Source organism: Erinaceus europaeus, chromosome 5 (assembly GCF_950295315.1).
Source record: "Erinaceus europaeus chromosome 5, mEriEur2.1, whole genome shotgun sequence".
NCBI classification, from domain to species: domain Eukaryota; kingdom Metazoa; phylum Chordata; class Mammalia; order Eulipotyphla; family Erinaceidae; genus Erinaceus; species Erinaceus europaeus.
In genome coordinates this window covers 45,915,662-45,940,174 of record NC_080166.1, presented here as the reverse complement: position 1 = coordinate 45,940,174, position 24,513 = coordinate 45,915,662, and the positions used below count along the sequence as shown (strand labels likewise).

Here is a 24,513-nt window from a genome sequence, read left to right as displayed (position 1 = left end):
TCTCTCCCCCACACTCTCTCTTCTTTCTCTCTTTTTTCCCCCCTCCCTCTCTAAAAATGATAAAGAAAAAAAATAGACCAGCAGGCAGCAGTGGTATCATGCATATGTGACATCATGGGTTCATTCCCTACACCTCATTGAAAAGATACTGAAATCTTTTTCTTTGTATATGAAGATTAATAATTAACTTTTTTTTCCCCCAAATTTTTAAAATTTCTTACCAGAGCACTGATCAGCTCTGGCTTATAGTGGTACAGGGGATTGAACCTGGGACTTTTGAGCCTCAGGCATGACAATAACCATTATACTATCTACCCCTGCCCAAAGATTAATAATTAAAAGCAAAGTGCGGGAAGTTGGGCAGTAGCCAGCGGGTTAAGCGCACGTGGCTCAAAGCGAAGTGCAAGGACTGTTCAACCCCCTGGCTCCCCACCTGAAGGGGAGTCACAAGCGGTGAAGTAGATCTGCAGGTATCTATCTTTCTCTCCCCCTTTCCATCTTCCCCTCCTCTCTTCATTTCTCTCTGTCCTGTCCAACAATGATGATATCAATAACTACAACAACAATAAAAAAACAAGGGCAACAAAAGGGAAAATAAATAAATAAAAAAACATTAAAAAAAGAAAAGTACAATGATTTATCTTATAAATAAGAATAGTATACTTTCCATATTTTGAAATGTTTTGCATATGTTTGTTCAGTAATAGGCCACATTTTGATCCCTAAATTTATATTTCTCTTTCAGATTGGAAGTTGGAAAAATATAACTGTGCTATTTCTCCATTCCAATAAACTTGAGACACTTCCAGAGGAAATGGGTGATATGCAAAAACTAAAAGTGATTAATTTAAGTGACAATAGGTTTGTAATAAATTCATTAGTTGGTTTATAGAAGACTATAATTAGATGAAATTAATGTTCCATTATTTATGATAATCTGATCTGTGTTCTTTCCCTGTACATTTTAATTTTCTAAATAAAAATCTTTGTCAGAATGAATGAGACAGTTTTGTCTGATGTTAATCATCAGACTGTGGGGGGGTGCACCCAGATGTGCACACACTTTGCCATGTAGAAGGACCTAGTTTCACCTCCTGGTCCTCACCTTCAGGGAGGAAGCTTCACAAGCGGTGAAGCAATGCTGCAGAACCCCCCACTCCCTCAATTTCTCTTTGTCCTATCTATACTTATGTAGAAGGAAGGAAGGAAGAGAAAGAAAAGAAAAAAATAAAAGGAAAAAGTAGCTAGCAGGAGTGGTGGATTTGTCATACTGGCATGAAGCCCCAGTGATACTATGGCAATTAAAAAAAAAAAATCAGACACTAGTAATTTGCTTTGTGTTTCAGTTACATAGCCTCTATAGCAACATAAAAAACTCTTTTTTATACTTTACTTTATTTATTATTGGATAAAGACAGGGAGAAACTGAGAGGAGAGAGAGATAGAGGTGGGAAAGACAGAGATAGCTGCAGCCCTGCTTTACAACTCATAAAGCTTTCCCCCTCCAGGTGGGGATCAGGGGCTTGAACCTGTGTCCTTGCACATTGTAATTTGAGCCACCGACAGGTGTGCCACTGCCTGGCCCCACAAAAAACTCTCTTTATTCATTTTCTTCCTCTTTCATTCTTAAAGTCAGATTTTTGCCTCAATACTGCTGTTGAACAAAGTAGTTTTTACTCTGAATTTTTGCTAATATTTTCTGGACAGTTAAGTGCTCACATGTCTTAGACACTATAGTCAAGAAGCAGAGCTAATATATTACAGTTGGTTTGTTAAATTGGAATAGTGTTTAAATTAAGAACAGATTTCTCCTGAGGTAAAGATATCTAATGATAATGATAAAAGCATTTATAGGGCATTTTTATATTCTGTTTTCATAATATGTTTTGAAGTCTTCAAAACACCACCCTATGAAATTATATACCAGTATCCTCATTTTATAAAGGAGAAGATTGACTCAGATTCAATGTTACTCACTTAGTTTATAAAATTAGAGATTTAATTTACATCAGCTTGACTGACTAGTTAAGATGACTGACTTTTCCATTTTATTTAAGAGAAACCACCATCTATAAAGAAAAATTAAATTTTCATTTCCACCCAGGTTCCAACATATTGTCTTAAAAGATAGGAATGGAAGAGTGAATAGGCATAAGATAGGAGGTTTAAGTAAAAACTCTCATTTAAATTGGGTACTAGTTACTTCAGTATTCTTTTGTAAAGGTCTGTTTACTTATGAGAGAGAAAGGGAGAGAGAGAGAGAGAGAGAGAAAAGAGGAAGAGGAGAAGAAGAATGGGGAAAAATCGTTGTATGCAGGGACCCAGGTTCAAGCCCCTGCAGAGGGAAAACTACACAAGTAGTGAAGCAGGGTTGCAGTTGTCTCTTTCCTTCTCTATTTTCCCCTCATCTCAATTTCTCTGTGTCCAATGACAAAAAAATAAATATTAAAAAAATAAACAGCATCACTGTCATATTGATGCCAAGAATCCAAGTTGTGTTCATGCTCTACCTCCTAAAGCTACATCTATTTTAATATTCTAATGGGCATTTTAAATTAATTAATTGATTAATTGATTAATTATTGTTGGATAGTCCCAGAGAAAAATTGAGAGGGAAGGGGGAGATAGGGAAAGAGAGAAAGACTTGCAGCCCTGCTTCACCACTTGTGAGCCTTTGATCCTGCAGGTGGGGACCAGGGGCTTGAACCTGTGTCCTTGTGCACTGTAATGTGTGCACTTAACCAGGTGTGCTACCACCTGGCCTCCAATGGACATTCCTATTTCTTTGTGTTCACTTATGATTTTAAGTAGTATTCTTGAGTATAAAAGTAACAACTGACAACACAATGTTTTGGGCTGTTGGAAAAATCATGAGAAAGAAACATCGTAGCCCTTGAGTTTTTTTCCTGTGCCATAGCATGTCCTATATGGTGCTGAGACTAGAACTTGGTTCATACACTGAGTAAAGCAAGTACTCTACCTGGTGTGCTCTCTCTCTAGTGCCAGGCAGTACAATTTTTAGAAGAAACTTACACTGAGTGTTTTTGTTTTGTGTTCTCTTCAGATACAAATAAAATATCTCAAGCGATTTTATGGATATTGCTTGATGTGTCTCAGGTTGACATTTAATATCTTAGCATATCATTTTGTTTGTTTGCTTGATTTTGTTGCTATCATTGGGACTTCAGCACTCCAGGTCAGCATTTTCAGATAGAAAAGCAGAAAGAGAAAATGAGAGAGAGAGGAAAAAAAGGACACCACAGTACTAAAGCTTCTTTGAGTATGGCAGGGGCCAGTTTGAACCTAGGCCATATGTATTTCAGCATATATTTACTTTTCTTTGGAAATAGTTTATCTATTCATGAAGAATGGTAGCAGAAGAGAGAACCAAACACTACTTATGTACATGTGCTGCCAAAGTTTGAACTCAGGACCTCACGCTTGAGGGTCCAATGTTGTATCCACTGCACCATCTCCCATACCACTTCAGCATATACTTTTATGAGGTTTTTATATTATTAATTTTTCTATCAGTGAATTGACTCATCTGGAGAATTATGTATTTTATGAAACTATTTTTAATATTTTGTCTTATAGACTATGCAAAGAACTAGGTTGGGGTTCTCTGCTGAATTTCACTACTTTTTCCTAAGCAAGGATGTAATATTGTTTGAAAAACCACTAAACTTAGCCCTTAAAACATTTCTCATTTTAAAGTTTATATTTTATTTTTGTTTTATCACAGGTTAAAGAATTTACCCTTTAGCTTTACAAAGCTACAACAATTGACTGCTATGTGGCTCTCTGATAATCAGGTGGGCATTCTAGTTTTTGTGAATTACTGAAATATCAATTATGTTATATGATTATGCATTCTAATTTGCATAGAATTATTTAACAGAATATTTAGATGTCGTTCATTTTTTAAGCTATAGGTTCATGGGGTTGGGTGAGATTCATAAATTGTCGGTAAAGTTCAGGGCTCCAGCAGGCCGGGCTAGCTTCGCAGCAGTAGACAGAGACTTTCGGGGTATCTCTCTCCCTCTCTGGCGGGGTGGTCTCCAGGGGAAAGGTAACGGGCTGGTTCTTTCTCGCTCATGACACAAAGTAACAGACACAAAGTAAAAGACACCAGGTGACTCTTAGTGTGCCTAGAATCTGAGTCCTAGAATCCCAGAATCCTAGAGTCCATTTATTAGCAAAGTGGACATGAGTTAAATAGAAAAACAATGGAGGTAATTATTGTTGAAATATGTCAGAAATTACAGGTTTCTTAACAGTCAGCATGCCCCTAAGGTAGGGGGCTGGTATGACAGTAATTGATGAGATACAAGACAGTTATTTTCCATGACACAAGCAACTTAATTATCCAAAGGTATTTGAGAGAAGCATAGGGGTTGAACCCGTGGGGTAAGACAGAGAGAAGATGAATATCAAAAGGCCATATAGTTTGGAATTTCTCTTGTCTGGGGTCTGAGGTGTGTGATGAAGTGTGTGATAAGGTGTGTTCTTCTGTGATCAGAAGGTGACTTTGAATAAGTGAATCTGCAGCCATGTGGCCTGCAGTTAATGGAGGGAAGTACTGGGGTATCTGTGGGCATGAGAGTCAAGAAAGAAAGAACCAAGTCTGAGTTTCCCCCCTTATGCTCACCTCAGTTGAGAGAGACTTACCAAGAGGTTATCTTCTCAGACCTCCATCCAAAGATGGGGGTGGTTCTCCCTAAGCTCTATCAGGCTTACACATGTTCCCAACAAGAGATGACCAGAGACACACAGCTGAGCAGAGAGGCTTTATTCACGAGCGGGCAAACATGTGCTCGCCTGTCTTTCTGCTCTGGCGGCAGAGAGAGACCCTTAAACTAATCACCACACAGATCTGTCCTGCATCCCCTCACGTGGCCGCGCCAAGAACCCTGGCACTACCTAGCATCGGGGGCGGGGAGAAAAAGAGGCGCGAAACTAGCAAGGGCCAAACCAATTTCTCCCAGAGGTGGGGGGAAGGAGACCAAACCAATATGAAACATACGACAATAAATAACAAATGTTACTGACTTTGTCTCATTTCTCTTGCATCTGTTAAAGATTTATATATTGGGGAATCATATTTAACACTCCCTAGCTTTTGTAAGTTTTTATAGCTATTGGATATATCTATAGAAATTTGTCAAGTTAAATTAGAAGGGTACTTTCAAAAACCTTTGCAGAAATCTTTCTAAGATTAAAAGTGATTCATTAGACTTTTTATTTTATAGAGATAAAAGTTGAGAGAGAAGCAGGAGATAGGGAGGAACAGATACCTGCACTGTTGCTTGCTTCACTGCTAGTGAAATTTACCTCCCACTCCCATACTCCACTCCCCTCCCCTGCAGGTGAAGATGGGGACTTGAACCCTGGTTCTTGCTCATGGTAACATGTGCACTCTATTGGTTGTGCCACTGCCTAGCCATTTGTTAGACTTAATTTTTTTTTTTTAACTATCTTTATTTATTGAATAGAGACAGCCAGAAATTAAGAGGAATGGGAAGGTAGAGAGACAGAGACACCTGTAGCACTGCTTCACCACTTGTGAAGCTTTCCTCCTGCAGGTAGGGACTAAGGGTTTGTACCTGGACGTTTGTGCATTGTAACCTGTGTGCTCAACCAGGTGTGCCACCAGCTGGCCCCCATTTGTTAGGCTTTTTTAAAAAAGTATTTATTTAATTAATTTATTTATCCCCTTTTATTGCCCTTGTTGTTTTATTGTTGTAGTTATTGTTGTCGTCGTTGTTGGGTAGGACAGAGAGAAATGGAGAGAGAAGGGGAAGACAGAGGGGGAGAGAAAGATAGACACCTGCAGACCTGCTTCACCGCCTGTGAAGTGACTCCCCTGCAGGTGGGGAGCTGGGGGCTCGAACCAGGATCCTTACGCCAGCCCTTAAGCTTTGCACCACCTGCGCTTAACCCACTGCGCCACCGCCTGACTCCTTGTTAGGCTTTTTAAACCAGATTTAACCAAAGTCAGTAGCTGAGCTTTGAATTCAGAACTGGAACTAAAATTCAGTGTAGAGAAGATTATTATGGAGATAAAATCAAGCTGACTGATAAGGACCCTCAGAGGAGAAAGAGAAGAAATAGCCCGCCAGGGTAGTATGTTTATTACAGGCATAAGGAACATCTAGTCCCAGAGACCATATATAATCTGAAATCTTTTGTCTAGCCCTGCCAAGGCAGCTAGAGCTTTTGCTTATAGCAACATTAAGTGCTAATTTTTAAGTTGATAATTTTTTTTTAAATTTCTTTATTGGGGGATTATGACAGTAAATACAATAGTTTGTACATGCATAATATTTCTCAGTTTTCCACATAACAATACAACCCCCACTAGGTCCTCTGTCATCCTTTTCCAGGACCTGTATTCTCCCCCACCCCACCCCAGAGTATTTTACTTTGGTGCAATACACCAACTCCAGTTCAGGTTCTTAAGTTGATAATTTTGTATGCTGTTATAAATATCTAATTGACCCTCAGCAGAGAAAAAGTTTCCTAGAATGTCATCTGAAGGAAGTCCTAAGACTCCGTCAGATATTACTGATGGGCCATCCTAACTAAAGTGTTTTAAAATTCATGGGAATTTGGGCTGCAATGGCAGCTTGATGGTTATGCAAAAAGATTTTTATGCCAGAGGCACCAAAAGTCCCAGGTTCAGGCCCCAGCACCATTATAAGCCAGAGCTGATCGGTGCTCTGGTAAAAGTAAAATAAATAAAATGTACGGGGTACAAGAAGTCAGTTAATATACCTTAGCACTATAGCTAAGTTTCCATTTGAACAGTTAGTGGTTATGTCTTTTTGTACTTACCATGGTCTGTGAATCAAAGTAAGTAATTTGTGCTTACAAACGATGGCTACAGTTTTGTCTCTCAAAGCACTAGCAAAGTGTATTTTGAACGTAGTTTCAGTGAGAGTAAAATTATAGACTGGAATTAGCTACCTTCAAGGAGTTCACAAGAATAAATCCAACTTAATAGAGTGGTAGGTAAGGGGAGGACTGGGTAGTTCCTGTTCAGTTTGTGACAGCCTGGATTGGTGGGTTTTTAGATGAAATAAACTGATAAAATGAGTTGTATTAAGAAATAAACTGAAAACATTTGATAGCCAATTAGGGAAAATGTCTTATGAAAAAATGAAGAACTGAAGTCTCTACTTCCAAAACTGTGTGGCTTCTGCCGTCATTAATAATGAATGGGAGCACAGGGAATGAGAGAAACAGGTTACAACATAGCGTTTAAAACCTAAATTTTTCTGGAAAAACATCTTCACAAAAAGACTAGAGTGAGCAAAATAACAAAATGGAAGGACTTACTTCATTTATTTTTTATTTGCTATTAGTGATTAATAGTGGTTTACAAAATTACAAGATAGTAGGATAATCTACACCCTCCCCACCACCAGTTTTGTGCCCTCACCCCTCTCCAACAGAAACTTCCATATTCTCCCAAGACTATAGATATGATGTGTATGTGTGTGGATGGGTAGATATATATATATCCCCTTCCATTTTTATTCACATCTACAACCCTGCTTTTACTTGCTTTCTAAGCCACACCTACACTTGCAACTACTTCTAGGTGTCCTTCCTTATTTCTTCCCTCTTAGATAATAGAAATAGTGCCTGATTTCCTCTGGTGTTTTCCAGATTCCCTTCCTTCTCAGTAGTGGAATAAAACCAAAGAGTCCTGGTAACAGATGTTTTGGATTCTGATAGAATTTTTTCCCTGACATTTCACCCCTCTGGGAGGAAGGACTTATTTTATGACTATTTATTTATTTACTTATTATTATTATTTTTAAAGAGGGAGTCATGCTTTACTGACATGTGCATGTAGTTTCATTATGTATCAGCCCCCCAAAGTTTTCTCCTTCTCCACCCCACCTCTCCCCTCCCCAGAGTCTTTTGCTTTGGTGCCATACATAACTTTATTAAATCACTGTTACACACATGCGCACATGCACACATAGTTTTTCCAACTGTATTAATATTTGGTAACTCACATTGGTAATACCATGTGAGTTAGCTTTATAATGCAAACTTAATTAAAAATACTTCATTACTTGTGAGAGTTTCACATGAGGCAAAAAGAAGTGGGGGGGTACTAAATCTAGGTACATATGATGTAGGAGATTGGGTCAGGAGCCTCAGGCAGGAGAGTCTAATCTCTTATGAGTTGAGCCACTTCCCCAACTACCTACAAACTTAATTTTATCTTCTAGATTTTTATGTTTCAAATCAGTGCTTAAAGTTTTATGACATACTTTTAAACCAATTTTTGTACCCTACACATTAAAACTTTCTAGAGAAATAGTGAGTACTTATTTAGAGGAATTGCTGTATATGTATTTCTCTTAGAATTATTGAAAATTAAACTTTTACTTTCTTTTACCAGTCCAAACCCCTGATACCTCTTCAAAAAGAGACTGACTCGGAGATACAGAAAATGGTGCTCACTAACTACATGTTCCCTCAACAGCCAAGGACTGAAGATGGTAAGAATTTAAGAATCTCTTTCCATTAAAAAAACAAGCAAACAAAAAAAGACTAACAAATTACAGCGAAAAGTATGAAGTACATTTTTCCTCCTGTTTAATAATTTGAAGAAAATTTAGAGAAGTGGTCAAAAGTTTTTCTCACAGTGGGAAAATTTGACAACACTTAGGGTATAGTTAGAAGTATTTGTTTACCATATGCATCTTTATGTAATATGTACGCACATTCTCTTATTTAATTTGAATAGAGAGATAAATTGAGAAAGAAGGAAGAGACGGAAAAGGAGAAAGACATCTGCAGCACTGTTTCCCCACTTGTGAAGCTTCTTCTCAGAATATGTGGACTGGGGGCTTGAACCCAGGTCTATGTACTTCGTAGTGTGTGTACGTAGCCAGGTGTGCCACTGCCTGACCCACTGTGTACATCTTTCCATGATTCCTTGAAACTAAATTTAAACTTAATCTATTAAAATCTCTCTGTTCTAAATCACATTTAAATTAGGAATTCATGTTTTTATTTTATAATTAAGACTATTAAACCAGAAAATATTTTCTTCTATTGTTGTAGAATTAATAGTGGCCTTGGATCTTTACTGATATGTTGAATTCTGACTGTTACTTACTACAGTCTTATTTACATTTTGCCAAGAAAGGGAAATATACCCTTTACCACAAGTGATCTTCGATTATAATATGAAAGCTTATTAAAAGAGCAAATTGTTTCTAATATATATTGTACTGAGTGTATGTGAGTATAAACTGTATATTAGTTACAATTTCTAAGTATAGACATACTGAAAAAAAAAGGACCTAAGTTAATAAATAGTCTTGTAAAATATACCATAGGTAAGGCTACTCATCAGCCACTGTTCACTTTTCTTTAAATAATAACTATTTTGTAAAGAGAAGAAGTACTGCATATGAAATTCTTAGCACTGTGTTTATCAAAATCAAATTGGCTGTTACTATTTATTACATTGTTGTAGCAAATTAAGCAGACAACTTCAAAATACATAATAATTTAAAAACTAAAATCTAACTTCTGTTTCATAGTTAAGGATTTGTAATTGGAAAACTTTACTTCTTTAGGCTATTTATTATTCTTTGCAAGAAAAAAATGTTTTCTTTGATATGTTCTTGTTTCATAGGCATATTTGGAGAAATTTGTGTTATAGCTTAGTCTTTGATAACAGTGCTTCTCATTTAAAGGGTTAGGACCTCATGCTTAAGAATCCAGTGCTTTATCATTGCACCATCTCCCAGACCATGTCATGATGTATTTTTCTATGCAAAAATGCACCTTGACTTTTCCAACAACCCAACAGAAAGAATTAAACTTTGTTTGAATGGTTTTACCAGAAGAAAAAGAAACAAGGTTAAAGATATCAGTGTTTGTCAGCTTGACAGAAGCTTAGGTCTTAAAAAGGTCCACCATAGGGAAACACATGGGTGAAGTACAGATTGATACTGGAATCGAGGGCAAAGAACTATGAAAATATAGTGGGACCATCTCACATTGTCATTATTTAGGCCATTGCCAGGTCTTAGATGGAGAGAAGGACTGCAGAGTACTAAGTGAATATGCCAGGGCAGTCAGATCTAGTGGTATTACTTGTTTGTTTTTAGTGACAGCACTGCTTAGCCCTGGCTTACGGTATTGCTGGGGACTAAACCTCAGAAACTCAGACATGAAAGTTTTTGTGTAACCATTACCCCCCCCCATGGTATCTAAAATGCAGAGAAAGTTTGGATGTCAATTCCTTGTACCTTGATTCTCAAAAGGTGTGAGATTTATATTAACAGGTTTCTACTGTAGATGAGCAGATGTTGAAAGAACAAGAGACATGTCAAAAATTACTTACCATAAGTTCAGAAAAAATTCTGGTGTAAAATTGCTTTGACACAAGCAAACCCTGGCCAACAGTCTCCCCTGCCAAGGAATGCACTCTCTTAAGCAGCTGGGCCAGGGCTGCTTCATCTATTCTATGCTCACTTCATCCTTCTTTGTCTCTGACTATTCCTACTGAGTTATCTGTAGCCACACCTACTGAGTGAGGATTCTAAGCTGCCAACACTCCAAGCCCCACCCTCTCCCACTTACTGTTGAAGAGTGGGCTGCTTCTCCAGTTGCAGGCTGCCACCCTTATGAGAGTGGTGTGTGGGATTGTCTGTATATGCTATCTTCATTGCCGTTTCCAATCCGTGTCCAATAAACAATGCTGAAGGAGGAAAAATTAAATCTGAAACTCTTAAAAAAATTTTTTATATTTATTTTTCCTTTTGTTGCCCTTTTATTATCATAGGTATTGTTGTTATTGATGTCATCTTTAGATAGGACAGAGAGAAATGAAGAGAGGAAGGGAAGACAGAAGGGGGAGAGAAAGATAGACACCTGAAAATCTGCTTCACCGACTGTGAAGCAACTCCCCTGCAGGTGGGGAGCTGGGGGCTCAAACCGGGATCCTTAAGATGGTCCTTGTGCTTTGCGCCACATGCGGTTAACCCGCTGCGCTACCACCCGACTCCCAAATCTGAAACTCCTAAGAGATCTTTGAGCTAGGCTGGTGATTGAAATCACTGCCTAAAAATGATAGGGGATTTTCTGACTCCTGAAATATATTTTTTAAATGTTTTATTTGCAATTTTATAGTGGGATATAAGATTCTAAGATTACAGGGGATTGTACCCACTGGAAGCAGATTTTGTTGTGAACTGCTTGCCTTTCCCAATTTCACCACAAAAGTTTTTTTTTTTTTTCCCTAATGTGATGGGATCTCACATTTATGTGATGCCACCAGTCAGTGGCCATACCCTGGCCAATTTTCTCATTCATCTATTTAAAGAATGAGGAGAAAGAGGGAGAAATCACAAAACATCTTCACTCCACTACCCATAGAGCTCTCTCGGATGCGGTTCATGGCATTCCCATGTGTAGCACGCACAGTCAGGCATGTACCCCTCTGGGTGAGCTAGCTCCTTGACCCTAAGGTAAAAATTACTAACCAAATAGTGAGAACACAGAAAAAGCAGAACAGAAGACCCCATTACCCATGTTAGTATCTGTTTTCAATATTTGCTTTTGCTTTTAGCATTTGTTTAATTTGAATATGATATTTAAATTTATATATATATATATATATTTATTTATGGCACAGAGAAGATGAGAAAATGGGAGATAGGAAAGGAGAGAGAAATACCTGCAGTACTGTTTTCATTGACTGTGAAGCTTCCCTACAGGTGGGGACTGGGGGCTTGAACGCAGGTCCTTGCCTAATTTAATGTGTGTACTCAAACCAGATGCGCCACTGTCTGCCCCCAATAATTTTTTTTTAAATGGGCAAAAAGCATCGTGTTATTTTACTTAGGATTACTTATTTTATTCTTCTTATTATTATTTACATTGCCACCAGGGTTATTGCTAGGGGCTCCATCCCTAAAAGATAAATCCACTGCTCCTAGCAGCCTCCCCACTCCATGCTTCATTTTATTTTATTTCATTGTATAAAGCAGAGGGGAATTGAAGAGGGAGAGACACAAGGGAGAGAGAAAAAGAACCACCTACAGTGCTGCTTCACTGCTTGTAACTCTTGCCCTCTACAGATAGAGACCTGGAGTCCTTGCACATGGTAACGTGTGCGCACCACCACCTGATTTCTGACTATTTTGTTTTGTATAAACTTCTGTATGTAATAGTTTGAGAGAGAGAGAGAGAGAGTGTGTGTGTTTGTGTGTGTGTGTGTATGTGTGTGTGTGTGTGTGTGTGTGTAGAACTTATAGCTAGCTGCTGACATTGACCTGTCTTGACTTAGTAAGCAAAACTCATACAATTTATGAGCACACAAGTTTTTCATGTATATATATATATTTGTTTTTCTTTAGTTATGTTCAGTTCAGATAATGAAAGTTTTAATCCTTCATTGTGGGAGGAACAGAGGAAGCAGCGGGCTCAAGTGGCATTTGAATGTGATGAAGATAAAGATGAAAGGGAGGCACCTCCAAGGGTAAGTCTGTTCTTCTTTTATATTAGACACAGGCATTCAGATAAGATATTGGGTGCTATATATACTGTGCTCTTTTGAGGAATACAAAGAAATATTGAACTTGTGTCTTGCCTTCAAGGCATTTGACATTTTATCAATCCAATACATATTTCATCTGAAATAACTTGAGAGCAATACAAAGCTGTGGTTAATGGGCAGATTTCTTAATTCCCTGGCACCACTATAAAACGAAGCCAAGCAGTGTGTGGGTTAGAAAAGAAAGAATTCCTGATACCACTATGCTTTATGAGGAGAAAACCTTCTGCTTCCATAGCCAGCTGGAAGGTGCTAGACCCTTGTATAGTAATGCACTAAATATACTTCATGTTTACTTTTTTAAAGATTCATTTACTAGTGAGAGATATAGAAGGACCAAGGAAGAGAGAGAGAGAGAGACCAGAGCATTTCTCTGGTACTTGTGATGCAGAGGATCTGACTTGGTACCTCATGTTTGAGAGTGCAGCAGCACCTCTATCTATTGCTTATCTTCCTGGGCACAGAGTATGAATATGAATATATATATATTCATTCTTTATCTGCACATTAGACTTAGAATATACTATGTTTTTAAGTAAATGAGAACAGATCTTTTAAAAATAAAGCTATATTTTACTTATTGGAAAGAGACAGAAATCAATAGGAAAGGGATAGATAGAGAAAAATGGAGAGGGACATCTCAGCTCTGCTTCACTATTTGTGAAGCTTTTTCCCTGAAGATGGGCACTAGGGGCTAGAACCTGAGTTCTTGAGCATTGTAACATGTGTGTTCTACCAGGTATGCCACTGCCTGGCCCTGATACTCCATTTCAAATGTTAAAGTGTACAGCTTGCTTCATTACAGTTAAAAGTAAAGTTCTACCAAAAACAGTTTCATAGTGGGTCAGCACAATAGCTCACCTGTCAGGCATACCATCCAGGTTTGAATCTGATCCCCAGAACAGTGGTGAAAGCTTTAGTACTCTCCCTCTCCTGGAGTGAAGCCTTGGCAATGACAGGGAAAAAGATGTCAGAGTCTATATAAGTATGATCCTCCCTTTCCTTTGTTATTCACCAATTTGTTTAGATACATAATCCAGGGACAAATACTGGGATTGAGGATATATGCTACAGTTAAATAACAAGTGCACATTCACAAGGCTGTAATTATTTTCCCCTTTTTACTAAGTAGCTGGATCCCTTTAGAAATTGATTATTAGGTTGTCTTGGGAGAGTTTTATTCTCAAAACTGTTAACAGAAGAGCATATTATATATTTGACTAAAATATCTACCTGAAAAACATACCTGTTTCAAAGCCAAGTGGCAGCTTTGGCAGTGCCCACACACACATTTCTCTGAATGGGACATAGTTAAGTATGCTAAAGTAGTTTTTAAAACATTGAAATCTATAGCTAAATTCCTTACCTATTGATAAATCTGTACTTTTTAAGTTTAGAATGTTTTCAACAACCTATGTTCTTTCTTAAAAGTTAGAGACAAAATGCCCATGTTCAGTGGAGAAACAATTACAGAAGCCAAACCTTCCACTTTCTGTACCCCATAAAGTATTTTGGTCTGTACTCCCAGAGGCGGAGAAATGTTAGGGGAAGTAAACCATAGAGCTCTGTACTTCAATTCCATCAGGACCTGGGCAGGGGTGTGTGTGAAAATACTCAGAAGTAGTAGGTGACTTATAAAGGAAAAGAAGGCAGAACCATAGAAAAAAATGGGAAAATGAATGTACATATAGATAGTTCTAGAAATAATAGTCATCCGGCACTGCTTAGCTCTGGCTTGTGGTGGTGTGGGGGATTGAGTTTGGAGTCTCGGGTATGAGAGTCATTGCATAACCATTATGCTATCTATCCCCACTATTGTTTTCTCTTCTTTTTTTAAAAAAAACAAGGGGGTTGGGTGGTAGTGCATCAGGTTAAGCTCACATGGTGCAAAGTGCAAGGACCGGTTTAAGGATCCCTGTTTGAGCCCCCGCCTCCCCACCTGCAGGGGTGTAGCTTCACAAGTGGTGAAATAGATGTCTGTCTTTTTCTCTCCCCTTTGTCTTCCCCTCCTCTCTCCATTTCTCTCTGTCCTATCCAACAATGACATCAGTGACAACAACAATAATAAACAACAACAAGGGTAACAAAAGGGAAAACATAGCCTCTATGAGCAGTGGATTTATAGTTTAGGCACCAAGCTCCAGCAATAACCCTGGAGGCAAAACCCCCCCCCCTCACAACTTTATTTATTTTGGTAGAACAGAGAGATATGGGGGGGGGGGAGAAAAAAAAAAGAAATAATAGTCATCCTACCTCTGTGATCTTGGGAGAACTACTGCATTTTCCAGTGGAAGGAATGGGCACACAGACCCCTGGCGGGAAAAAGGTGTAGAGTTATACCTGTGCTATCTTATGATTTTGTCAGTCAATATAAAATCTCTAATGGACAAAAAAAGTTTGAGGCAGTTGGCTCTCTTTGCTGATATGCCTCCCTCTGTCTCACCTTTGAGGCAGATGGTTTCTTTTCTCTATTTCTTTCTTTCTTTCTTTCTTTCTTTCTTTCTTTCTTTCTTTCTTTCTTTCTTTCTTTCTTTCTTTTTTTCTTTCTTTCTTTTCATTTAAAAAAGGAGACATTAACAAAACCGTAGCATAGGAGGGGTACAACTCCACACAATTTCCACCACCAGATCTCTATATCTGATCTGATTCCCCCCCCCCCCCCATAGCTTTCCCATTCTTTACCATCTGGGAGTATGTACCCAAGGTCATTGTGGGTTGCAGAAGGTGGAAGGTCTGACTTCTGTAATTGCTTCCCGGCTGAACATGGGTGTTGACTGGTCAGTCCATACTTCTAGTCAAGGCAGATGGTTTCTTTTTACTGTCAACCCTTCTCTTGGTGACATTTTTTAACTTGTCTATTCCAATAAATTTCCTATAACCTTTAAAAAACATGGTTATTCCTATTAGCTTGATACCCAGTGTAATGAAGATGAATTATAAGATTGTTACTTGAAATTGATTTAAAATATTTGTTCATATATTAAATACCATTTGTTATATTTCTCTAGGAAGGAAATTTAAAGAGATATCCAACACCATATCCAGATGAACTTAAAAATATGGTTAAAACTGTCCAAACCATTGTACATAGATTAAAAGATGAAGAGACTAATGAAGATTCTGGCAAAGATTTGAAACCACACGAAGACCAGCAAGTTGTAAATGATATTGGTGTAAAGGTTAGAAAACTCAATTTTAAAGTTTTAAATTATAATTGAAATAATGATCCTTTTTGCATATATTAAGATAGGCTTTTAAATTTAGGACCTTGATCTCAACAGACAAAACTAATTATTATCATCATTTTAACTGCATATAGACTGTCCATATTATCAGAGAAATGTCTTTAATAAAAAATCATTATCTGGGAGCCAGGCAGTGGCACATCTACATGTGCTAGAGTGCAAATGAAGAAGGACACTGGTTCAAACCTTCAGTCCCTGCCTGCAGTAGGGAAGCTTCATGAATGTTGAAGCAGTGCTGCAGGTATCTCTCTATCTCCCCCCATATCTTATCAATTTCTCTGTTTCTATCCAAAATAAATAAAAGACAGTCATTGAACACAGAATAAGATAAAGAATGTTAAAAATTCACTGTTAAAGAAATACTCCCCCCCCATTGATCATGTTAGTTGGCTTCATCTAATACTAACTTTAAAGGGCATTGCTATAAGAGAACACTGGTGGTTGGTTGTGTTGTTTCAGAAACCTACACAAATTCCCAATTTGTGCATTCCTTTAGTGGACCTTTTTCTTCATATTGTTTCTTGGAAGCAGAAAGTTTTTCAAGTCACTGATTACTAAAATTCCACAGTAAGCTGAAGATAATCTAATCGCAGAATTAGATATCTTAATCCATCCTTGTCAGTTTTGTAACTTCGTTTTTATTTATTGAGTTGTCAAAAAAGTCATGAAATAATTTTCTATTTTCTATGCAAAAATGTGTCATCACTTTTTTCCGACAGCCCAATAGCTTATATACAATACTTTAATTTTAGAAGAGAGACAGAACCTAGAGTATGGCTCTGGTGGTGATCACTGGGAGCTGCAGGCATGCAAATCCTGAACTGAACCATCCAGAGCCATTTCCCAGCTTCTGCTTTATAGCTTCTATACTGAAATGCAGCTTCAGCCAAATTATTAGTTAATTTAATACATAGATCATTGGGTACCACCTGTTCCCAGAGTGAACAATTTATGTATGTTTGCCATAGATTACCATGTTTTAAGTTTCCTTGATTGATCCAGAATAGAAAGATGTTTGAATTGCCTCACTAGTAGGTCCTGGCACCTCTCCTCTCCAGAGCCCTATCCTACTAGGGAAAGATAGAAACAGGCTGGAGGTATGGATTGACCTGCCAACCCCATATCCTACAGAGAAGCAATTACAGAAGCCAGAACTTACACCTTCTGCACCCCAGAAATAATTTTGGTCCATACTCCCAGTGGGAGGGAGAGGAATGATAGGGGAAGATAACTAGAGCTCTCTAAACTCCAACTCCCATCAAGCCCAGAGAGAAGAAAAAAAAAAAGGGAAGGGGGGAGTCGGGCTGTAGTGCAGCGGGCTAAGCGCAGGTTGCGCAAAGCACAAGGACTGGCATAAGGATCCCGGTTCGAACCCCGGCTCCCCACCTGCAGGGGAGTCGCTTCACAGGTCTGCAGGTGTCTATCTTTCTCTCCTCCTCTCTGTCTTCCCCTCCTCTCTCCATTTCTCTCTGTCCTATCCAACAACGACGACAACAACAATAATAACTACAACAATAAAACAACAAGGGCAACAAAAGGGAATCAATAAATAAAATAAATATTAAAAAAAAAAAAAACGGAAGGATACTTGGATGTAGTGATAGGTTTATGCGTGACTTGGAAAGGAAGAGAAGATGGGACCATAGGGAAAAATGGGAGGGGTAAATATATACAAATATAGAACTATAGTTGTAGAAATAATAGTTAACCCATATTTGCAACCTTAAGAGAACTGCTTACAGTGGAGGGAGTGGGAATATAGAACTCTGGTGGTAGGAACAATTCGAGTTTTATTCCTGTTTCTTGTAATTATGAATTTCAATCAGTATTAAATTACTAATAAAATTAAAGTCTTAGGGGAAAAAAAAGGATTTTGGTCCGTACCCCCAGAGGGATAAAGAATAGGAAGCTTCCAGTGGAGGGACACAGAACTCTGGTGGTGGGAACTATATGGAATTGTACCCCTGATATCTTACAATCACTATTAAATCACTAATAAAAAAGAAAGTTGTTAAATTGTTTTTTTTTCATTTACACTTTAGTACTAGAATAGATAGAAAGATACACAAATTCTTTATCTTTTTTCTTGCCTAGACTTCAGAAAATACTACTCCAGTAAGAAGCAAAGCTGATGAAAAAGAAACATACGTGATAGGAAACTCCATACAGAAGTCCAGTGAATCTGAAGCTGAGATCAGTTCTGAGAATCTGCTAGTGGCTGCAAATGTGAAAGCCTCTGAGAACTTTAAGCATATTGTAAATCATAATGATGTATTTGAGGTATGGCTGTGTGATTTTTTTTTTTTTTTTTGGAAATGATTATAACAATTGTAGGAATTTGCTGAGGGCATTGGGAACCCAGTGCACAGTGATGGAGAAGGGTCTAATTTGGTGGTAGGATTAGTGTACAGACACATATGGAAGAATAAGAAATTCTACCTGTGTGGCAGTTATTTTGTGAATCACCATTTCATTGCTGTAGCTTGAAATTTTTAACAGTCTCATACATGTATTGAATATTTTCTTTGAAATTCTTTGGCTTAACTTTTTTTAAAAGAAACTGAAAGTAATTTCTGTAAACATTTATCTCTTTGTTATTTAAATTAGGAATCTGAGGAACTTTCTTCTGATGAAGAGATGAAAATGGCAGAGATGCGACCACCATTACTTGAAACCTCTATTAACCAGCCAAAAGTGGTAGCACTTAGTAATAACAAAAAAGGTTAGATATTTCAGTAAGATTATAAAGGAGCCAAATAGAATGTATAAATTTTTGGAATGTATTTCATTAAATATTGTTATCTAAAAACATTTTTAGAAGCAAATTTCAGATGTGTTTTTCTCAAAGTTCTGTTTATCCTCTCAGTTTTTAAAGAGACATTGTAATGGACCTTTTCTTATGTAAATTTATGTATAGGAGCATGGAGTTTATAAGTAGATGACCCTAGAATATTGCTCCATTTTAAACATTGACTTGCTATAATATCCTTGAGCTACTCATTGTTACCCATATGTACATATGTAATTTGATACATAGCAAACCTGATGAAAGTACAAAATGACCAGATGAGTACAAAAATGACCAGATTATTCAATGAACTTACATACTTTCCTGTGTATGATAGTTGTTCTTATATCCTAGAACCTTTTTTAGATAGTACTTTTTTAAAAAAAAAAATTTTAATATTCCCTTTTGTTGCCCTTGTTGTTTTGTTGTTTTAGTTATTATTGTTGCTGTTATTGATGTTGTCGTTGTTGAATTGGACAGAGAGAAATGGAGAGAGGAGGGGAAGATGGAGAGGGGGAGAGAGAAACCTGCAGACCTGCTTCACCTCTGGTGAAACGATTCCCCTGCAGCTGGGGAGCCGGCTACGGTCCAACTCCCCTAGATAGTACTTTTATGTTTATTTTAGGTAACCTTTGTTTTCAGAACTGTATTAGAGAAATAAAATTCCCCATCTCTTCAGAATGTGTTGTCACACCTTACCAATACCAAAGCTCCATTGTCCTTCTACCAAAGTTCATTTTACCCCTTACCCCTTGTGACCTACTCCTTCATCCCTGGTCTTTTTTTTTTTTTTTTTTAATTTCTTTATTGGGGAATTAATGTTTTACATTTGACAGTAAATACAATAGTTTGTACATGCATAACATTTCCCAGTTTTCCATATAACAATACAACCCCCACTAGGTCCTCTGTCATCCTTCTTGGACCTGTATTCTCCCCATCCACCCACCCCAGAGTCTTTGGTACAATATGCCAGTTCCAGTTCGGGTTCTACTTGTATTTTCTTTTCTGATCTTGTTTTTCAACTTCTGCCTGAGAGTGAGATCATCCCATATTCATCCTTCTGTTTCTGACTTATTTCACTTAACATGAAATTTTCAAGGTTCATCCAAGATCGGCTGAAAATGGTGAAATCACCATTTTTGTAGAGTTTTAGAGTGTTCTATTAGATGGTATATTTATGGTGGTCTGACTGTTTATAGTAGACCTTTCAGAACTTCTTTAAGGGCAGGCTTGGTAATAGTTGATTCCTTCAACTGTTGCTTGTCTGAGAATTTTTTTATGCCTCCATCTGTCATCTGAATGACGGTCTAGCAGGATACAGTAGTCTAGGTTGAAAGCCTTTCTCACTGAGTACTCAATAGATATCTTACCATTCTCTTCTGGCCTGTAGTGTTTGTGTGGAGAAGTCTGCTAATCTTATAGGTTTTCCTCTGTAGGTGACTCTTTGTTTTTTTCTCTTGCAGCCATCAGGATCCTTTCTTTATCCTTATTCCTTTCTATTCTAAATATGATGTGCCTTGGTGTCTTTAAGTCTGAGTTAATTCTGTTTGGGACCCATCTGGGCTTCTTGAACCTTTATGTCTTTGATGTTGTCTGGGCTAGATAATTTATTATGTCCTGAAGAATGCTTTGTTCCTCTCCCTCACTTTCTTCCTCTGGTAAGTCAATAATGTGTATATTATTTCTTTTGAATTCATCCCATATGTCTCTGTTGTTGTTTTCAGCATCTCTTAATCTCTTTTTGAGATCTCTTACTTCTTTTTTAGTTGTCTCTAATTCGTTCTTGATCTTGCTGATTCTGTCTTCAGCCTCATTGATTCTATTCTCTCTCCCCTCTACTGTTTTCTTGAGTTCATCTCTTTTGTTATCCTGTTCTGATACTGTTTTAGCTTGTTCAGCTAGTTGTGTTCTTAGCTCAGCTATTTCAGCTTTCAGCTCTCTAATAACCTTGAGATAATTAATGTTTTCTTCCAGGGTCTCATTTATTGCTTCTGCATTTCTGATGACAATTCTTTCAAACTCTTTACTCACTCCTGTGATTATTTCCTTTACTAGTGTTTGGATGTTGACCTCATTATTTTGTGGTTCAACCTTTGGGGGGCTTTTAGCTGGACTCTTGTCCTGGTTCATTTCTCCAATATTTCTTCTTGTTTGTTTAACCATTCTATATAGTATGTTATGATGTCCCTCTCTCAGTACTTTTCAAATTACTTATCACTCTTGGCTGGATTGACTTGTTTTTAAGTAAGGTAATTAAAGGGTTCACAGTTGTGGAAGTTAACAGTTGTTTTAATAGTATTTTAATCCCTGAATTGGAGCTCAGTGGTTTAAAAGCCTCTTGTGCTTTTTCTTCCCTCTAGGCTATGGGAGCCTGAGGGCTTTTAAAGTATAAGTAAGATTCTTAGCTTAATCACTGTCTCCTGACCAAGAGATAAAGCAGGGTGTGGCAGAGATAATCCAGTGGTTATGCAAAGAGACTTTCACAGCCCCACTGCTATGCCACTGAGGTATAGGTCTTCTTGATTTTCCTGGTTGGTTCTCTGTTCCCTGGTGTCAGCACAGGGCCTCCCTACCTCTGCTCCAGATTCTGAGGCCAGTAGCAATGGAGACTCAGAGTTGCACTTGGTGAGTCTCAGGGGAGTCCTCTTCTCCCTTCAGCTGTTCCCTTGTTGGTGGAACAGACTGGAGGTGGTGTCTCAACTGATAAACTGCTGGACTGTTACCAGCCACTTAATCTCTCCTTAGGCTCCTCTTTGTCCATGAGCCACACGTGTTTGCACTCACCTGTGATTTGGTGGGTTCCTGAAGTCGTTCTAGTCCTATCTTGTTTCAGTCCCAGGTGGTCTCCTCCCTTTCTTTTTTTTTTCCTCCTCCCTGCCCTATTCTTGCCATTCTTTTATGCCACATAGAATCTCAACCTAGTGGTCCAGGAGATGGCATAGTGGATAAAGCATTGGACTCTTAAGCATGAGGTCCTGAGTTCAATCCCTGGTAGCACATGTACCAGAGTGATGTCTGGTTCTTGCTCCTCCTTTCTCATTAATAAATAAATAAAATCTTTAAAAAAAAAAAAAGAATCTCAAACTAGGGAGTCAGGCAGTCGTAGCACAGCGGGGTAAGCAAAGGTGGTGCAAAGTACAAGGACCAGTACAAGGATCCCAGTTCTGGCTCCCAACTCTCACTTCACAGCCAATGAAGTAGGTCTACAGGTGTCTATTTTTCTCTCCCCCTCTGTCTTCCCCTCTCTCCATTTCTCTCTGTCCTATCCAACAACGACTACAATAAAACAGCAAGGGCAATAAAAGGGAATAAATAAATATTTTTTAAAAATCTCAAACTAATTGAAATGAGGGGGCCAGGTGGTGGCATACCCAGTTATAAATGCACATGTTCCAAAGGCAAGGGCCTGGATTTTAGCCCCCACACCCTGCCTACTTCACAAGTGATGAAGAAGGTCTGCAGGTGTCTTTCTCTCCCTCTCTCAATTTCTCTCTGTCCTAATAAAAATTAGAAAGAAGCGTAGAGGGTAGATAGCACAATGGTTATGCAAACAGATTCTCATGCCTGAGGCTTCAAAGTCACAGGTTCAATCCCCCACACCACCATAAGCCAGAGCTAAACAGTGCTCTGGTTTAAAAAAAAAAAAAATTAGAAAGAAAAAGGAAAAATGACTGCCAGGAGTAGTGGATTTGTAGTGCCAGCACTGAATCCCAGCAATAACACTCATGGCCAAAATAAATATAAAAACAAAAAACAAGGAAATGGAACTTAAAGGATATCTGTCCTTTTACCTTTCCGTTACTTTCCTCCACTAACGACTGAATATTATCTCTTTTTATCTAGTTTGGTATTAATGAAAGAATATCAAAATGGCTTATTTTTTTATTAGTTATTTAATATTGATTTACAAAATTATAAGATAACAGATGTATAATTCTACACCATTCCCTCCAGAATTCGCCATTGGAAAATGCAGTAGTTTTCTTAAGGTCACAGATACAAGTTGACTATTATTTCTATAACTTCATATATATCCTTCCATTTTTTTCTATGGTCCTGCCTTCTTTTCCTTTCTAAGTCACACCTATACCTGTTACCAATATATACCAAATTTCCTTCCTTTTTTCCTGTTCTCTTTCTGGTCCTGTTGGAATTGGAGTTCAGAGCCCTCTGGTCATCTCCCCCTAACACTTTCCCCCCCTCAATGAGAGTATGGACCAAAATTCTTTAAGGGGTGCAAAAGGTGGGAATTCCGGCTTCTGTAATTGCTTCTCCACTGGACATGGGCACTGGCAGGTCAATCCGTACCCCCAGCCTGTTTTCTGTCTTTTGGGTAGTACTCTAGAGATGTAAGGTTCCAGGACACATTGGTGAGGTCATCTGCCCAGGGAGTTAAGGATAGTGTCTAGTAGCATCTGCAACTTGGTATCTGAAAGGCAGTAAGCTATGAGGCAGGACAAAATTAATAAACAGGAACCATAAAGTAAGAATAGAGCAGATAAAAATATAGATCTTAGGGTGGAATGAAGCTAGGAAGTCTATTTTAGGTATGTTCCATGGGGATGGTTTAGGTTTTATAACAATTATGGTAATGAAATTTGTTGAATACTTGCTATGCTACATGTATCATATGCTATTATATTGGTATTACCTAATACATGAGATATTGTCATAGTCATCCTATGATAAGAACATAGAAGAAGAATATATGTAGGAGAAAACATCATCTGTTTAACTTGTTTAAATTAAGAACATAACACCAAGTACCTTATAACCTAGTGAGCTGTGCCTCTGGCCCTAGTTACTTTGTGGTCTATCTATAATTTTTATCATCTTTTATTAAATCAGAAACAATAAAAATGCCACTAGCCATCACTTGAAAATATTTCACATAAATTTTTGAATTTGTCAAGTTTTATTTTTTGTTTCAGATGATGTGAAGGATACGGATTCGTTATCAGATGAAGTCACACACAACAGTAATCAGAATAACAGCAACTGTTCTTCTCCGTCTCGGATGTCTGACTCAGTTTCTCTTAATACTGATAGTAGTCAAGACACTTCACTCTGCTCTCCAGTGAAACAAATTCATATTGGTTTAAATTCTAAAATCAGGTTTGTGAGCATGTTAAAATAATTTTAGTTTTACAATAAAGAAATATATAATATGGTAAATGTATGACTAAAGCAGAAAGGAATTCATAAGTTATACAAGTGATAGAGGCAATGTATGACTTAATTACCCAGTCATTTAATTCTTAGATATTTCCATTTTAACTTAGTTATTTAAATAGGCACAGAAAGAACTTAAGATTTATTGTATTCTAATTTTTTTTCATTTAAAAGGTTGAACAATTTTATAATATTTTTATATATTACAGCATAACTGTCTATAATAATTCAAGAGTTGGAAATGCCAAATCACTGTGGAGTTATTTCATTGAAGGATTCATCCAATTACTTTTGGTTTGTGCCCTGCCTTTGACTTAGATTTAAGTTTGTATGTCAGATTCTCTGAAATCTGTATTAATTTTAGAATAGGTTTTGTTTGGATTATCAGGGAGCTTGTTTATCAAAGTGTGTTTGGTTTTTTACCATTTTGCCTTCACATGAATTTATCAACTAGAATGCTTGTTAGAAAGGTATTGGGTTATTACTAAACCTAAAGCTTATTGAATGGATATTTTCAACTCTGATTTAGAGTTAAATTGTTCTTATATTCTAGGCACAAATCAATTTTTTTTTGTTGAATTGATAGATTTTCATTGTTGTGAAAGGAAGATTCATTTGATGTCTCCAAATCAGTTCAACATTTATGTATATTGTAGTAATTATGATTAATCATTTATAACCTCTGAGTTTGACTAAAATACCTAATA

The 24,513-nt window shown here is 37.6% G+C and overlaps 1 protein-coding gene across 6 annotated transcripts in view; it reads left to right on the top strand.

Moving 5' to 3' along the window:
- Window positions 1-24,513, top strand: part of ERBIN (erbb2 interacting protein) — a 127,992-nt gene that overhangs the window by 76,651 nt on the left and 26,828 nt on the right. For all 6 annotated transcript variants that reach the window (XM_060191272.1, XM_060191271.1, XM_007523491.3 and 3 more), the window contains exons 13-20: window positions 746-861; window positions 3,746-3,815; window positions 8,423-8,522; window positions 12,402-12,523; window positions 15,607-15,777; window positions 17,938-18,123; window positions 18,451-18,565; window positions 23,566-23,749. In XM_060191272.1, coding sequence (XP_060047255.1) covers window positions 746-861; window positions 3,746-3,815; window positions 8,423-8,522; window positions 12,402-12,523; window positions 15,607-15,777; window positions 17,938-18,123; window positions 18,451-18,565; window positions 23,566-23,749 — 1,064 coding nt within the window. The remainder of the gene's footprint in view (window positions 1-745; window positions 862-3,745; window positions 3,816-8,422; window positions 8,523-12,401; window positions 12,524-15,606; window positions 15,778-17,937; window positions 18,124-18,450; window positions 18,566-23,565; window positions 23,750-24,513) is intronic.